Here is a 17,500-nt window from a genome sequence, read left to right on the forward strand (position 1 = left end):
GAGCAGCTGGAGGAGCAGCTAGAGGAGCAGCTGGAGGAGCAGCTGGAGGAGCAGCTGGGGGAACAGCTGGGGGAGCAGCTGGAGGAGCAGCTAGAGGAGCAGCTGGAGGAGCAGCTGGAGGAGCAGCTGGGGGAACAGCTGGAGGAGCAGCTGGAGGAGCAGCTGGAGGAGCAGCTGGGGGAGCAGCTGGAGGAGCAGCTGGGGGAGCAGCTGGAGGAGCAGCTGGAGGAGCAGCTGGAGGAGCACCTGGAGGAGCAGCTGGGGGAACAGCTGGAGGAGCAGCTGGAGGAGCAGCTGGAGGAGCAGCTGGAGGAGCAGCTGGAGGAGCAGCTGGGGGAGCAGCTAGAGGAGCAGCTGGAGGAGCAGCTGGGGAAGCAGCTGGGAGAGCAGCTGGAGGAGCAGCTGGGGGAGCAGCTGGAGGAGCAGCTGGGGGAGCAGCTGGGGAAGCAGCTGGGAGAGCAGCTGGAGGAGCCGCTGGGGGAGCAGCTGGAGGAGCCGCTGGGGGAGCAGCTGGAGGAGCAGCTGGGGGAGCAGCTGGAGGAGCAGCTGGAGGAGCAGCTGGGGGAGCAGCTGGGGGGCAGCTGGGGGAGCAGCTGGAGGAGCAGCTGGGGGAGCAGCTGGAGGGGCAGCTGGGAGAGCAGCTGGAGGAGCAGCTGGGGGAGCAGCTGGAGGAGCAGCTGGAGGAGCAGCTGGTGGAGCAGCTGGAGGAGTAGCTGGAGGAGCAGCTAGAGGGGCAGCTGGAGGAGCAGCTGGAGGAGCAGCTGGAGGAGCAGCTGGAGGGGCAGCTGGTGGAGCAGCTGGAGGAGCAGCTGGAGGAGCACCTGGGGGAGCAGCTGGAGACCCACCGCCTGAGCGGGCGCATCGCAAGGAAAGAGCCACGGAGCCCACGGGGCCGGCGACCCAGCAGCACGACCCCGCTCCGTGGGAAACGCACCAGGCCATCGGGGGCGGCCACTTAGTCCCCGCACGCGTCCCCGGCCTCCCCACGGCAGGCACCGCCCCGCCGCCCGTCCGTCTGTCTGCCCCGGGACATCGCAGCCAGACCGACGGCTGAGGCCACGGGAGCCCGTCCACCCGCCCAGCCGCACGGCGCCAACAGGGTCCTACCGGGTCCGGAGCGCGGGAGCGGGGAAGACAGCCGGGACTTCGCGGAGCAGCGCCCTCCTGCTCCCGCACACGAAGGGGGAGCGGAGAAGACAGCCGGGACTTCGGGGAGCAGCGCCCTCCTGCTCCCGCGCACGAAGGGGGAGCGGGGAAGACAGCCGGGACTTCGGGGAGCAGCGCCCTCCTGCTCCCGCGCACGAAGGGGGAGCGGGGAAGACAGCCGGGACTTCGGGGAGCAGCGCCCTCCTGCTCCCGCGCACGAAGGGGGAGCGGAGAAGACAGCCGGGACTTCGGGGAGCAGCGCCCTCCTGCTCCCGCACACGAAGGGGGAGCGGGGAAGACAGCCGGGACTTCGGGGAGCAGCGCCCTCCTGCTCCCGCACACGGGGTCGGATGGGGCTCAGTCATAGGGGCTCCGGGGGGCGCGGCCCCGCCTCCAGGCCTCCGGCCGGCGCTGAGCTCCTGCTGCTCCTGGGAAGGAAGAGAAGGGGTCAGCACCCGCATGGAGACTGCACACACAGAGAGACACACAGACACACACTACACACACATACACACGACATACACACTACACACAAATACACACCACACACACTCTACACACACATACACACCCCACACACTACACACACATACACCCACACACACACAGGGACAACACACACACCACACACACAGACAGCACACACACCACACACACTACACACATATACACACCACATACACACTACCCACACATACACACACCCCCACACACATACCACGCAGACTACACACACACCACACACACAGACAACACACACGCCACATGCACTATACACATATACACACCACACAGACTACACACACATACACACACCACATACACTACATACACAACACACTAAACACACACACAACATACAACACACCAAGCACATGCTACATGCACACCACGCACAAAACACGCACCACGCACATGCACTACATACACATCACATGCGTGCACACCACGCACATCAAACATCACATATACAACACACCACATGCATGCACACACATCACACACAACATGCATACACCCAGATCATGCATACACAGACCACACAACACACACATCACATGCACATGTACACACACACCCGGAGACAACACACAACACATACATGCCACACACATACACACAACACACGGAGAGACACCACACACATGCCAACACATAACACACAACACACCACATACAACACACACAACACAAAACACACGCACAGCACACACACACACACACACACACACTTTTGGGGTAGGGAAGGAGAAGGCACCATAAGAGGGTCTATTATGATGCCATTACCCAAACGCCCATGGGTGGCATATACTGGTGATTTGCACCCACACGAAGAACTGGGATGAAATGTCTTTTGTTTAAATATCTTTTTACTGATTTCAGAGAGGGAGGGAGAGGGAAAGAGAAACATCCATGAGGAGAGAGAACCATGGACCGGCTGCCTCCTACACGCCCCCAACTGGGGATGGAGCCCACAACCCCGGCCTGTGCCCTGACCGGGAATTGAACCCTGACCTCCTGGTTCCTAGGTCAATGCTCCACCTCCGAGGCCCCCCCGCCCCCCCAGGCCGGGCTCAGAGAGCTCGCACCCTCCGAACCAGGAGGCGGGAGGGAGGGCGGGTGAGATGACTTACTTGGCCCCGCCCCCGAGCCTTGCGGGCGGAAGGAACGGGCGACGTTCTCCGACGTTCTCCTCGCACCGGAAACGCTCCCGTTTATCCGGAATTCGACTTTTTCTTTCTTTTCTTTTCTTTTCTTTTTTTTTTTTTTTTTTTTTTTTTTTGTGGCATTGCGATCAACCTCAGCGCCTTCATCGGTCCCATCGAGTCCTCCAACGTGGAAATAAGAAGCTGGAGATGGAAGTCCCTGTGAAATGGTCGCTCTGTCAGGGGAGAGAGCAGAGGGCTCACACCACACACATGCAACACACATGCAACGCATACATACGTCACAAGACAGGTGCAGCCGTCTTTAAAATACACCTGGCCCGGCCGGTGTGGCTCAGTGGTTGAGCCTCGACCTAGGAACCAGGAGGTCAGGGTTCGATTCCCGGTCAGGGCACCTGCCCCGGGTGGCGGGCTCCATCCCCAGTGGGGGGCGTGCAGGAGGCAGCCGGTCCGTGATTCTCTCCCCTCATGGATGTTTCTCTCTCTCCCTCTCCCTTCCCCTCTGACATCAAGAACATCCTATAGCGTAAAAGTGTAATATGCCTAAACCGGTGTGGCTCAGTGGATAGAGCACCAGCCTGCGTCAGACTGAAGGGTCTCAGGTTCAATTCTGGTCAAGGGCATGTGCCTTGGTTGTGGGCTCCATCCCCAGTGGGGAGCATGCAGGAGGCAGCTGATCCATGATTCTCTTTCATCAATGTTTCTAGCTCTCTATCCTTCTCTCTTCCTCTCTATTAAAAAAAATCAATAAAATATATATTTTTTAAAAAGTGTAATATACTAAGGGTCTGACCTTTCGGCTGACCGCTCGACCGGTTGCTATGATGCACACTGACCACCAGGGAGCAGGCGCTCCGACCTGTAGGTTAGCTTGCTGCTGGGGTCAGGCTGAGGACGAGGGATCCCTAGCACTGCACAAATTCATGCACCGGGCATCTAGTATGTACACGGAGTGGCCAGATGATGATGGTCTCTGAACGCATAATCATCTGGCCACTCGGTATGTGTGTGTGTGTGTGTGTGTGTGTGTGTGTATATATATATATACACACACACACACACACACACAGAGGCCCGGTGCATGCATTCGTGCATGGGTGGGGTCCAGCCAGCCTGGCCAGGGGGAGGGGACATGGGTCGGACTCCTGGTCGAGGGGACCATGTGCATATGAGCCTTTTATTCTATACGATAGACACTGAGTGGCCAGATGATCATGCAGTTCAGAGATCACCATCCTCTGGCCGCTAGGTGTAAATAAATACACACAAATATCCCTGTGCTTTCACCATAACCCCTTCCCATGAGCAGCTTGGCCAGCAGATGACGCTGTCCCGGCGGGGGGTCGGGACAGAAGGCAAAGGGCATGTGACCTTTGGGCACCCCACTATCTGGGGGCCTGAATCTCTGCCGCGTGCTCCATGGGCGGGGAGGGGGGTAGGGGGGAGAGCCACCCCACGGGGTGCACGGAGATGCCAGAACAGAAGCGTTTCCATGCAGGGGAGGGACCTGTCTCCAGGACAGACGAAGCCCTACAGGTCCTCGCGCCCACGTGTTGCCAGGCAACCAGCCAGGGAAACCCCACGCGGGGCTGCAGGGGAGGCGCGGGGGGCGGGGCGGGGGCGGGGCCTCATGGTGATTGGCACGCCCCTTGGAGAGAAAAAAACGGGCTCAGAACACAGCGCAGTAGCTCTTGCAGCGACACCCAGACCTGGAGCCAGTCTTCTCCGTAAACTGGCTCCATCCGGCTCACCTCCATGCTGTGACACTGACGGGCTCCCGCGTCCCTCCCTCACGAAATCTATGCTAACGAAAGGGCAATATGCTAATTAGACCGGGAGACCGGACATCTTCCGGATGGCCAACTTCCTTCCGGACAGTTAGGGGGCGACCAGGCCAGCAGGGGGGCAGGTGGGGGCAGCCAGACTGGCAGGGGGCAGTTGGGGGGGGCAGCCAGGCCAGCAGGGGGGCAGGTGGGGGGCGGCCAGGCCAGCAGGGGGCAGTTGGGGGGCAACCAGACTGGCAGGGGAGCAGTTGGGGGGAACCAGACTGGTAAGGGAGCAGTTGGCGATCAGGCCAGCAGGGGGCAGTTGGGGGACGACCAGACTGGCAGGGGGACAGTTGGGGGGGCAGCCAGGCTGGCAGGGGGACTGTTAGGGAGCAACCAGGCCAGCGGGGGCAGTTGGGGGGTGACCAGGCAGGCAACCAGGCGAGCGGTTAGGAACCAGCGGTCCTGGATTGCGAGAGGGGGGGTCCCTCGGCCCCGATCGCACAGGGACATCCCCTGAGGGGTCCCTGATGGGAGAGGGTGCAGGCCGGGCTGAGGGACACCCCCTCCCTCCCCCATGCATGAAGGTCACACACCGGGCCTCTAGCAATGTCCTAAAAGCAGAACGTGATCACCTCCTGGGAGGACCCCTCCCCGCCTCCCTGCCTCCTTCAGATGCCCAAGGAACCCTGGGTGACCCCGTGCTGGGCCACACGCTCTCCTCCCCACCCCCAACCCCCCGTGGCTCCCCCAGGACGGCTGGGGGCTTCCCTGGACCAGCCCTCCCTCTTCTCCTGCCCTGCGCTCTGGGGCCCTGAATCTGGGAGGAGGGAAGCGCGCAACTTCCAGGGACCCAGGGCCAGGGACCCGGCGGGCGCGCGGAGGAAGCGCCTGGGAGCTGTCCATGGTGGCGCGGCGCCTGGGCGCGCGTCGCCGCGGGCTCCCCCCACCCCATCCCCACCCCTACCCCCAGGATGCGCCCACCCCACCCGCCTGCCCTCCTGCTCCCTCTGTCTCCCCAGACCGCCTGGCGCAGGCATGGAGAGCCTCGCCCCTCCTCCGGGCTCCCCAGCTCCGGGCCGGGGCCGCGGCCAGGCGCTGGCTCCCACATCAAAGCATCCGACCCAAAAGCGAGTTCTCACCTGTGGGCAGCGCTGGCTTGCAGGGCGCGGGACCCGGAACCGCACATCCGGGGCAGCTGGCTGCGCGCGGGGCTGGGGCGCCCCGGGCCCCCCGAGGTGCGCGCGCCGCGGAGAGCGGAGAGTCCACGGCTGATCCCCTCGGCGGGGCTCGGAGTTGTGCGCCTTTCTGGGGAGCACAGGCGCCCCCCATGGGTCCGTCCGTCCGGTCCAGAGTCCAGAGTCCAGAGTCCGGAGCGTCTGGGCCCTCGTTCCCTCCGGGAGCCGCGCGCGCCGGAGACCCGGCCTGCGCTCCGCGAGGTCCCCTGCCTTCGCCTTCCGACCTCAGGTGACCTTTTCCCGGAGGAGCTCGGCGTCCTCCCGAGGTGCCAGGTTGGAGACTCCGTCTAAACATCCCCGGGGGCCCTCGTGCCTCCGGCCGTGCAGTGTCCGGGGGGAGGAGGAGCAGGAGGAGGAGGAGGAGGAGGAGGAGGAGGAGGAGGAGGAGCGCAGACCCGAGAGGAGCCGGTGCTGAGACCGGTCTCCAGGCGCGCACCCCTGTGCGCAGCGCAGCGCCAGCGCCTCTGGGTCCCATCCAGGCTCCCCAACTTGACCTCCTGCCCCGCGAGCAGTGCCCCCAGCGCCCCCCGACGGAGGGCCGTCCCGGGCGCGACCCCTGCAGGAGGGAGGACTCCATGGAAAGCGGGGAGAGGGGGAAGAGGAAGAAGAGGAAGAGGAGGAGGAGGAGGAGGAGCGCAGACCCGAGAGGAGCAGATGCTGAGACCCCGGGGGGCGCGCTGCGGGCCGCAGACCCATCTCCAGGCGCGCGCCCCTGTGCGCAGCGCCAGCGGCTCAGACTCCCCAACTTGACCCCCGCGAGCAGCGCCCCCCGACGTTGGGCCGTCCCGGGCGCGACCCCTGCAGGAGGGAGGGCTCCATGGAAAGCGGAGGGCCTCGTCCAGGCTCCCCCACCTGACCTCCCGCCCCGCGAGCAACGCCCCCCCCCCCGAACGGAGGGCCGTCCCGGGCGCGACCCCTGCAGGAGGGGGGTCTCCATGGAAAGCGGAGGGGCCGGGGGCTGCCCACCCTCCTCGCTGGATGCGCTCCAGGGACACACACGGGCGCCCCGGGCACCTGCCGCGCGCCAAGGCTCCCTGGATCGAGGACGCCTGGGACAGACAGACAGACAGCACCGGGAGACCCACGGAAGCCGAGGCTGGGGGAGGTTTTCCTGCCATGAGTGGAGCCGCCGGGGTCCCCCCCAAACCCTCCAACACCCTCCCCAGCCCAGCCTCCCCTCCGAGGCCAGGCCGCCCGCGCGCCCGCCAGCCCCCTCACCTCCGGGCCGGGCGCCACGCCTCCCCGGCCGGAGCGCAGAGGCCGGCGCGGGCCGAGAGCTCCGGGGGCCGCGGGCGGAGAGCGAGCGCCGGGGCCGTGTGGGGCGCGGGGTGCAGGCCTCCTCGCCGCCGAGCTTCCCCGGGAAGATCGGGCTCCTGGCTCGCCGGGCTCGGCTGCGGCTGGACCTCCGGGCTGCGCTGCGCTCCCGGCCGCCAGCGCCCGGCTTTATAGCGGCCGCCCGGGCAGCCGGAGGCTGGCTCCTCCCCGGGCCCGGCGCCCGCCCGCCCGCCCGCCCGCCCGCCTGCCCGCCCCGCCGGAGCCAGGCGCACCGAGGAGGCGCCGCCGCTGCCCGCCGGCAGGGGGCGCTGGAGCCCCGGGCTCGGCGAGAGCAGGCCGGGCGCTGGGAGCGCGTTCAGGGCTCAGGAGAGGGGAGCAGGCTGGGCGTCCGCGGGGCCAGCGCAGAGGTGGGTTCCCGGCTCCGACGCCTCGAGACCTTTTTTTTTTTTTTTAGGATATGACATTTGTTTCTTTATTTTTATTTCTTTTTTAAAAAAATGCATTTTATTGATTTTACACAGAGAGGAATTGAGAGGGACAGAGAGAGAAATATCCATCAGCTGCCTCCTGCACAGCCCCCACTGGGGATGTGCCGGCAACCAAGGTCCATGCCCTTGACCGGAATCGAACCCGGGACCCCTCAGTCCGCAGGCCGACGCTCTATCCACTGAGCCACACCGGTTTTGGCTCCTTTCTTTCCTTTAAAAATATACACTGAGTGGCCAGATTGCGATGATCTCTGAACGCACAATCATCTGGCCACTCGGTGTGTATCCTATAGAATAAAAGGCTCATATGCACATGGTCCCCTCGACCAGGAGTTCGACCAGCAGGCAGGCCGGCCCACCGCCCTTGTCCCCTCCCCCTGGCCAGGCTGGCCGGACCCCACCCAGGCACGAATTCATGCACCTGGCCTCTAATATGTATATATATATACATACACACACACACACATTGAGTGGCCAGATTGTTATGCGTTCAGAGATCATCATCATCTGGCCACTCTGTATTTTTATTTGTTCCAGAGAGGGAAGGAGGGAGGAAGGGAGGGAGGGAGGGAGGGAGGGAGAGAGAGAGAGAGAGAGGGAGAGAGAGAGAGAGAGAGAGAGAGGAACATCCATGATGAGAGAGAACCATGGATCGGCTGCCTCCTGCACGCCCCGCCCCCCTCCCACTGCAATCCCCATCTAGCCTGCAACTCAGGCCTGTGCCCTTGACCTCGCATCCACAGGCTGACGCTCTAGCTAGCCACTGAGCCACACCAGCCAGGGCCCTTTCCTTTCCTCAGCAGGCTCCCCCCATACAGACACACACCCCAGCACCCACAGTCACCGGGGACGGAGGACACTCGGCCCCGAGGAGGCGGCTGGGCCCGGGGCCTGCCCTCCGTGCGGGCAGCGCTCCGAGCAGCGCTGTGTCATGACCTCCGGAGGCCGCGCATTCCTCTGGCGCCGGCTCGCGTGTCTCCGGCCGCGCTGATGAGTTGCAGGCGGGCCCCGCGTGTCCGCAGCCGGATTCCTCCGCCCGGCCGCCCGCCCGGCCTCCACTCAGCGCCCGTGATGGACGGGCTGTTCTGTGGATGATGCTGAGCGTGCACTCTGGCCCAAACCCCCTCCACCCAAGTGCCTGCAGATCTATTAAAAAAAAATATATATATATATATATTTTTTTATTGATTGTATACAGAGAGGAAGGGAGAGAGAGTTAGAAACATCCATGAGAGAGAAACATCCATCAGCTGCCTCCTGCACACCCCCTACTGGGGATGTGCCCGCAACCAAGGTGCATGCCCTTGACTGGAATCGAACCCGGGACCCTTCAGTCCACCAAGGTCTGATGCTCTATTCACTGAGCCACAATGGCTAGGGCTGTAGTCTTTTGTTTTTAAATAATGTTTAAAAACAAGTTTTTAAAAACTGATTTGATTTGATTGATTTGAAAACTGATCCATTTGTTGTTCCACTTACTTTTTAAAAATATATATATTTTATTGATTTTTCACAGAGAGGAAGGGAGAGAGATAGAGTTAGAAACATGGATGAAAGAAACATCGATCAGCTGCCTCCTGCACACCCCCCACCAGGGATGTGCCCACAACCAAGGTACATGCCCTTGACCAGAATCGAACCCGGGACCCTTCAGTCCGTAGGCTGATGCTCTATCCACTGAGCCACACCAGCCCTGCCCGCAGCCAGCAGCCTGCCGGGGCCATGGACAAGGCTAGCCACACCTCTGCTCCATTTGCTTTTCCCAGGAAACCAGAGCGGGGCATTTTATTTTATTTTATTTTATTTTATTTTATTTTATTTTATTAGTATATTTTATTGATTTTCCGCAGAGAGAAAGAGAGGGATAAAGAGTTAGAGACATCCATCAGCTACCTCCTGCACACCCCCCACCGGGGATGTGCCCAGCAACCCAGGTACATGCCCTTGGACGGAATCGAACCTGGGACTCCTCAGTCTGCAGGCCCATGCTCTACCCACTGAGCCACACCGCCCAGGGTGATCCCGGGCATTTCAGACACCCCCTGCAGGGGCCGCCCTCCTTGCACACAGAGCCTGAAGCTGGCATCTGGCCCGGGAGCTCCCCAGCTTGGGAGCTGGGGCCAGGCCCCCAGGACTCAGGCCCGCCCGGGTCCAGTCTGGTCTGGCTGGAGGCAGATGAGGTTCCCTGAGCGGAGCCCGGCGCTGGGATTGGGGCCAGGAAGTCCGAGGCTCACGGCCGACCCCTGGGAGCCGGGAATGTGGATTGCTACATCTGCCTCCTCACACTCATCATCCCCAAAGAGAAAGAACTCTCCTCCCCTGCCGTGTGGCTCAGTGGAGAGGGCCTCGGCCTGCAGACTGAAGGGTCCCGGGTTCGATTCCCGGCCAAGGGCACAGGCCCGGGCTGCAGGCTCGATCCCCAGGGAGGGGCGTGCAAGAGGCAGCCGATCCATGATTCTCTCTCATCGAGGTTTCTCACTTTCTAACCCTGTCCCTTCCTCTCTGTAAAATGAAATGAATCAATGAAAATAAGCCCTGGCCGGTGTGGCTCAATGGATAGAGCGTCGGCCTGCGGACTGAAAGGTCCCGGGTTCGATTCTGGTCAAGGGCATGTACCTTGGTTGCAGGCACATCCCCAGTGGGGGTTTGCAGGAGGCAGCTGATGGATGTTTCTTTCTCATCAATGTTTCTAACTCTCTCTCCCTCTCCCTTCCTCTCTGAAATCAATAAAAAAAAATTATATTTTTCAAAATAGTTGGATGTTTAGCTCAAAACTCTCCTCCCCAGGTTACACACCTGGGACTGGGGCGGGGGACGGGGGGCGCAGAGGCCAGGGCCCTTGAGTTTACTGTCCGACCCCGTGGGTGAGCAGGTGGGATCTACACTGGGAATGAGTGAGCACTCAGCTGAGGAGGGGAGAATCCAGTGGCGCAGTGGGTAGAGCATCAGCCTGCAGACCGAAAGGTCCCAGGTTCGATTCCGGTCAAGGGCATGGACCTTGGTTGCCCGCACATCTGCGGTGGGGGGTGTGCAGGAGGCAGCTGATCGATGACTCTCTCTCATCGATGTTTCTGACTCTTTTTACAGTTAAAACAGAATACTTACACCTGGAATTTCGGGAGGGAGGTGGGGGAAGAGAATCCAGTGGTTCCTAAACATTTGCAAAGAGGCTCAGCTCTGCACACAGAGAAATTCAGATTAATACCACGCTGAGACAGCCCTGGCCGGTGCGGCTCAGTGGATAGGGCATCAGCCTGCAGACTGAAGGGTCCCAGGTTTGATTCCAGTCAAGGGCATGTACCTTGGTTGCAGGCACATCCCCAGTGGGGGGTGTACAGGAGGCAGCTGGTGGATGTTTCTCTCTCAGGGATGTTTCTAACTCTCTCTCCCTCTCCCTCCCCCTCTGTAAAAAAATCAATCAAATATATATATATTTTTTTAAAAATGCTACACTAAACTATGCATCCCATTGGCAAAACCCCAAGAGTTGGATGACCCCCCCTTTGCCGGGGGCGGGGGCGGGAGCAGAGAGAGGAGAGCGGGTCCTGGTCTCATTGATCACGGGCACACGTGTAAATGGGTCCGGCCTCGGAGGGCGTGTTGCCAGGATGTGGGAAAATGCCTGACTCAGGAATTCCACACCCGATCGCTTATCCTAGGACGTGTCTGCACCATGCATGAAGTGACAACGCTATCCATTGCAATCCTATTTGTCATAGGAAAAAAAAAAAAAAGCTGCCTACTTGCCTGGTTGTGGGGCTGATTGAGTGATGTGATGTCGCTGCTGTGGAATGGGACAGCCGTTTGAATAAAGGATAACGGTAAATGGACGCACTAAAATGAGCAATGAAGGATAGAGCGTCGGCTTGGGGACTGAAGGGACCCGGGTTCGATTCCGCTCAAGGGCATGTGCCTTGGTTGCGGGCACATCCCCAGTAGGGGGTGTGCAAGAGGCAGCTGGTCGATGATTCTCTCTCATCGATGTTTCTAACTCTCTATCTCTCTCCCTTCCTCTCTGTACAAAATCAATAAAATATATTTTTAAAATGAGCAATGAAAGCATAAAGGGCCAAGACTGGTGTGGCTCAGTGGATAGAGCGTCGGCCTGCGGACTGAAGGGTCCCGGGTTCGATTCCGCTCAAGGGCATGTGTCTTGGTTGTGGGCACATCCCCGGTAGGAGGTATGTAAGAGGCAGCTGATCGATGTTTCTCTCTCATCGATGTTTCTCTCTATCCCCCTCTCTTCCTCTCTGTAAAAAAAATCAATAAAATATATTTTAAAAAATTGTGGGTTCGATTCCTGTTCAGGACATGTACAGGAGGCAGCTGATAGATGTTTCTCTCTCACTCTGATGTCTCTCCCTCTCTCTCTCATCAATAAACATGTCCCACCCTAGCCGGTGTGGTTCAGTGGATAGAACGTCTGCCTGTGGACGGAAGGGTCCCGGGTTCGATTCCGGTACAGGGCATGTACCTTGGTTGCAGGCACATCCTAAGGCCAACGCTCTAGCTGCTGAGCCACACTGGTTAGGGCTGGCAAGCTTTTTTTAAAAAATATATATATTTTTTTATTGATTTCAGAGAGGAACGTCTAAAAGTGATGATGATAATGGGTAAGAATCTTGTTTAAATCTGTTTATTTGATACTAGAGGCCCGGTGCATGAATTCATGCATGGGGTTGGGGGGTCTGGCCAGTCCCACCCCCTGGTCAAATTCCCGGCCCAGGGGACAAATTGCATATTAGCCTTTTTTTAAATTTTTATTTATATTTTTTTTATTTTAAAATATATTTTATTGATTTTTTACAGAGAGGAAGAGAGAGGGATAGAGAGTTAGAAACATCGATGAGAGAGAAACATCGTCCAGCTGCCTCCTGCACACCCCCTACTGGGGATGTGCCCGCAACCAAGGTACATGCCCTTGACCGGGATCGAACCTGGGACCCTTCGGTCCGCAGGCCGACGCTCTATCCACTGAGCCACACCGGTTTCGGCAATATTAACCTTTTTTTTAAGAAAGGATAGCATATCCCTAGGTTGCTTGCTTAAGCCTGATGGGCAGTAACCTCCTCCAAACCTGAGCAGCTCCTGGGAATCAGTGGCTGCACCTCTTCATGCGACACGCCATGTCCTTACCCGTGTCTCCGTGGCCTGCCGTGCTCCGGTGGCTGTTTCCATGGTGACGGACGGTGACGGACTATGGACCCTCCCTCCGTGCCCCGTGCTCCTTGGCCTCGTCCGTTACCCGATATCACCAAAGGCTGATATGCAAACCGCCCCCTGACCCGGAGGAGACGCGAGGGAGGTGGATGGTCAGGCTCAAACTCCGTCTGCACCGGATAAACGGCCCCGACACCGGTGTGGCTCAGTGGTGACAGCGTCGGCCTGGGGACGGAAGGGTCCCGGGTTCGATCCGGTCAACGGCATGGACCTTGGCTGCGGGCACATCCCCAGTGGGGGGGGGGCGTGCAGGAGGCAGTGGATGGATGTTTCTCTCTCATTGATGTTTCTGACTCTCTGTCCCTCTCCCTTTGTCTCTGTAAACAATGAATAAAATATATTTTTTAAATTGTTTTTTAAAAAATTAAGTAAGTGTGGCCTGGGTGGCTCAATGTCTGAGTGTCGGTCCTTGAACCAGGAGGTCACCGTTCGATTCCCGATCAGGGCACATGCCCAGGTTGCATGCCCCTAACCCATAACCCCTCTGCCTGCCTGCCTGATTGCCCCTAACTCCTCTGCCTGCCTGCCTGCCTGCCTGCCTGATCGCCCCTAACCCCTCTGCCTGCCTGCCTGATCGCCCCTAACCCCTCTGCCTGCCTGCCTGATCGCCCCTAACCCCTCTGCCTGCCTGCCTGCCTGCCTGATCGCCCCTAACCCCTCTGCCTGCCTGCCTGATCGGCCCTAACCCCTCTGCCTGCCTGCCTGATTGCCCCTAACCCCTCTGCCCGCCTGCCTGATCGCCCCTAACCCCTCTGCCGGCCTGCCTGATCGCCCCTAACCCCTCTGCCTGCCTGCCTGATCGCCCCTAACCCCTCTGCCTGCCTGGTCACCCCTAACCCCTCTGCCTGCCTGATCGCCCCTAACCCCTCTGCCTGTCTGCCTGATCGCCCCTAACCCCTCTGCCTGCCTGCCTGATCGCCCCTAACCCCTCTGCCTGCCTGCCTGATTGCCCCTAACTGCTCCCCTGCTGGCCTGACGACCCCTAACCACCTCCGCCTCGGCCCCACCACTGTGGCTTTGCCCGGAAGGACGACCAGAAGACACTTGGTCTATTGGGCCTAATTAGCATAATACCCTCTTATTAGTATGCATATATATATTTTGAGCTTTATCTTTTCATTTCTTTTCATTTTTACATTTTCATTGATGTCAGAGAGGGAGGGGAAGAGTGTGATAGAAACACCCATGATGAGTGAGAACATCGATTGGCTGCCTCCCGCATGCCCCCCACTGGGGATGGAGCCCGCCACCCGGGCCTGTGCCCTGATGGGGAATCGAACTGTGACCTCCTGGTTCCCAGGTGGATGCTCAACCACTGAGCCACACCAGCCCGGGCCTGCTATGCTTTTTTTTCTCTCTCTCTGAGCTTTTCTTCCAAAAGATTTCTAAGTGGTCTCACCCAACGCACGCCTACCCGTCCCTTAAGGGAGACAGCGAAGCCGAAACCGGTGTGGCTCAGTGGATAGAGCGTCGGCCTGCGGACTGAAAGGTCCCGGGTTCGATTCCCGGTCAAGGGCATGGACCTTGGTTGCGGGCACATCCCCGGTGGGGGGGTGTTCAGGAGGCAGCTGGTCGATGTTTCTAGCTCTCTCTCCCTCTCCCTTCCTCTCTGTAAAAAAAAAATCAATAAATTAAAAAAAAAGAGAGAGGCAGCGAAGTGAGCGAGCCCCAAGGGGTCCCTCGGACAGGGAGACAGGAGCGCTGGGCACCGTGACTTTCCTTGGAGGGGGAGAAGGAAAACACGGCCACGGCCCCAGCCCCGATCCATGCATCCTTTATTCCGTGACCAGCAGCCACCACCGAGCCGCGGCCGAGGTGGACAGCGGCCGGAGGCTGACCACACGTTTAAGGCTTTTACATCGGAGAAACCAAAGAGGAACAAAAGAAATCAAAACGAAACCACCACCACCGCCCCCAGCACCCCCGCCAGCCCACACCCGTCCCGAGGCCTGCCGGGCAGCCACGGCCAGGGGTCGGAACCCGCATCCCCGCCGGACGCAGAAGATCCCGGAATTTTAGGGGAATCCATTCTTCAGCGCGTCCACTGGTCCTTTTCTTTCTTCTTCTTCTTTTTTTGTTTTTGTTTTTGTCTTGGAAATGGTATAAAAAATCTTTTTTTTTTTTTTTAATAGCAAAACCGAGGAATAGAAACCTATTAACAAAATGTACCCAATCATTTACATTATAAAGGAGGCGCCTGCAGTTCACGGGCGATTCTGAGAGGGCAGGGGGGGGGGGCGGGCGGGTGAGGACAAATACCCATTAGTGATGTCAGGGAGGAAGGGAGAGGAAGAGGGACAGAAACATCCATGATAAATGAGAACATGGACCGGCTGCGTCCTGCACGCCCCCCCCCCCCCCCCCCCCCGGCTGGGGATCGAGCCCGCAACCCGGGCCTGTGCCCTGAGGGGAAATCGAACTGATGCAGAAGGTCACAGCGGATACCCACAGGGCTTTGTCCAAGGCCGACGGGAGGGCCTGCCGAAGGCCAGGGGTCGGCAAACCCATCCGTCCACAGAGCCACATATCGGCAGCACGACGACTGAGACGTCTTTGGAGAGCCGAGTTTTTAAAACCTAAACTTCTCCCACACAGACTCGCCCAGGCCGCGGCCTTTTGTGGAAGAGCCGCACGCAAGGGGCCCGCGAGCCGCAGGTGGCTCACGAGCCGCGGTTTGCCGGCCACGGGCGTTAGTTAGGCCACCCCGACCACTGACATAGGAAACGTCTGTGGACGGGTAACAAACGGACACGTGAGGAAAAAAAATAACAAATCAAAAAACAGGAAGAAAAAAAAATGTTCCGTGTAAGAATATTCCAGTGTTAGCTCCGGGGTTCCAGTGGGGGAAGCTGGCCAGGGCGGAGCCAGGGGGTGACCCTTCCAGTGATCCAGTTTGGGGGCGGGGGGAAGGTCAGCACGTTAATGGACGTGAAGGGCCCAGAGGGTGTGGCTCAGTGGGCAGCGCGTGGGCCTGCGGACCAAAGGGTCCCGGGTTCGAATTCCCCGAGGTCAAGGGCACAGACCTCAGCGGCAGGCTCCTCCCCGGCCCACATTCATGCCTCTCTCTCTCTCTCTCTCTCTCTCTTCCGCTCTTCTTAAAAACCAATGCGGAAATATCCTCAGGCGAGGATGAACAAAGAGAAAAAAAGGAAAAGGTTAAGGGAGTGTTGTCACCGGCGTTCCAGTAGCTCCAGCACAGCGCCACCCACGGACAGACCCCGGGAATGCGGACGACATGGCGGGGGGGGGGGGACGGGGAAGGGGGGTTCTGCCTGAATGAACCCCGAGTGATGCGTAGAGGAGAGACGCAGCTGGGAGCATCCTTACCCAGCACCCCCAGCCCTCCTTCCGACCCCCACGAGGCCACGAGGCCACGAGGCCGGGAGCCACAGCAGGTCCGTGTCGGGAGGCGTGTGAATTAGAAATTCTCTAGCTACGCGGCCGAGGCCTCCCTGGCTCTCGGATGAGGTCGCTCGTGTCCAGGCCGGGTGCTTCCTCCCTGTCGCCGGCCGTGACCGTGGCCATGGCCGTGACCTTCGTCCGTGGCCGTGGCTGTGGCCATGACCGTGGTTGTGGCTGTGGCCTTGGCCGTGGCCCTGTCCATGGCAGTGACCGTGACCGTGGCCCTGTCCGTGGCAGTGACCCTGTCCATGGCAGTGACCGTGGCCCTGTCCGTGGCAGTGACCCTGTCCATGGCAGTGACCGTGGCCCTGTCCGTGGCAGTGACCGTGGCCCTGGCCCTGTCCGTGGCAGTGACCGTGGCCCTGGCCCTGTCCGTGGCAGTGACCGTGGCCCTGTCCGTGGCAGTGACCTGGCCTGTGGCAGTGACCGTGGCCGCTCCCGGGGAGGGCGCGTGGGGCGCGGAGGGCTGTGCTCGCCGTCACTGCGGGGGCCGCGGCGCCTTCAGGAGTTGGGGAGCTCGTGGGAGATGAACTGCTTTAGCCGCTCCAGGTACTGGGCGTAGAGTTCGATGTCGTTGTGCCCGGCGCCCTCCACCCACAGTGGCTCCACAGCGCGCGGGCAGCGCTCGTACATGGCCAGGCCGTGCGAGAAGTCGATGACCTCGTCCTCGGTGCCGTGGATGACCAGCACCGGCGAGGTCACTTTGGAGATCTTGTCGATGCTGCGGGGAGAGAGGGGGGGGGGGGGCGGGAGAGAGAGAACTCTTTAGGGACCGCATCGCCAACCTCCTCTTTTTATAGAAACTTTAAAAAATCATTTAAAATACATTTTTACTGATGTCAGAGAGGAAGGGAGAAGGAGAGAGAGAGAGAGAGAAACATCCATGATGAGAGAGAATCATGGATCGCCTGCCTCCTGCACGCCCCCTACTGGGGATCGAGCTCACAACCCGGGCCTGTGCCCTTGACCGGGAATCGAGCCCTGACCTCCTGGTTCCGAGATTGATGCTCAACCCCTGAGCTGGGCATCTTAAGGGACCTTTCTCTTCGAAGCAACAGCTCAGGTGGTTAAACATTGACCAGAGCCAGGAGCCTTTTGCCCTTTGCACATAAAACCTCGTGGGACGTGGAACGTGGGACGTGGGCGAGAAGCAAGGTCCTCTGTTCAGCAGGAGGGACCGCAGCTCAGGGAGATAACCCCGTCGCCAGGCCCCGAGAGAGCGGGGTGCTCTGAGGTCACCCCCAAACCTGTCCCAGCGAGGTGCCAGGAGGATGGCACAGCCGCGCCCGGGCGGGTCC

General features: G+C 59.9%; 2 protein-coding genes across 5 annotated transcripts in view; both read right to left on the reverse strand.

The window, feature by feature from the left end:
- The window catches only part of CEMIP (cell migration inducing hyaluronidase 1), a 115,984-nt gene extending 108,740 nt beyond the window's left edge, over nt 1-7,244 (reverse strand). For 2 of the 3 annotated variants that reach the window (XM_084869033.1, XM_084869031.1), the window contains exon 1: nt 7,036-7,124. The gene's annotated coding sequence lies outside the window, so the exon portion shown is untranslated. Of the gene's footprint in view, nt 1-7,035 lie in introns of all 3 variants that reach the window. The other variant, XM_084869032.1, reaches the window with a different exon arrangement.
- A 7,314-nt stretch (nt 7,245-14,558) lies between these two features.
- ABHD17C (abhydrolase domain containing 17C, depalmitoylase) overlaps nt 14,559-17,500 on the reverse strand; it is a 16,446-nt gene continuing 13,504 nt past the window's right edge. The window contains exons 3-4 of one of the 2 annotated variants that reach the window (XR_014793641.1): nt 16,414-16,923; nt 14,559-16,334 (exon numbers count right to left, since the gene is read on the reverse strand). Coding sequence is in view for 1 of the 2 variants with exons in the window: in XM_084869267.1 (XP_084725393.1) it covers nt 16,704-16,923 (220 nt within the window). In the remaining variant the exon portion in view is untranslated. Of the gene's footprint in view, nt 16,924-17,500 lie in introns of both variants that reach the window. The other variant, XM_084869267.1, reaches the window with a different exon arrangement.

The sequence above is a fragment of the Pipistrellus hanaki genome, assembly GCF_964339955.1.
Source record: "Pipistrellus hanaki genome assembly, chromosome: 21".
In the NCBI taxonomy this organism is placed as follows: Eukaryota; Metazoa; Chordata; class Mammalia; order Chiroptera; family Vespertilionidae; genus Pipistrellus; species Pipistrellus hanaki.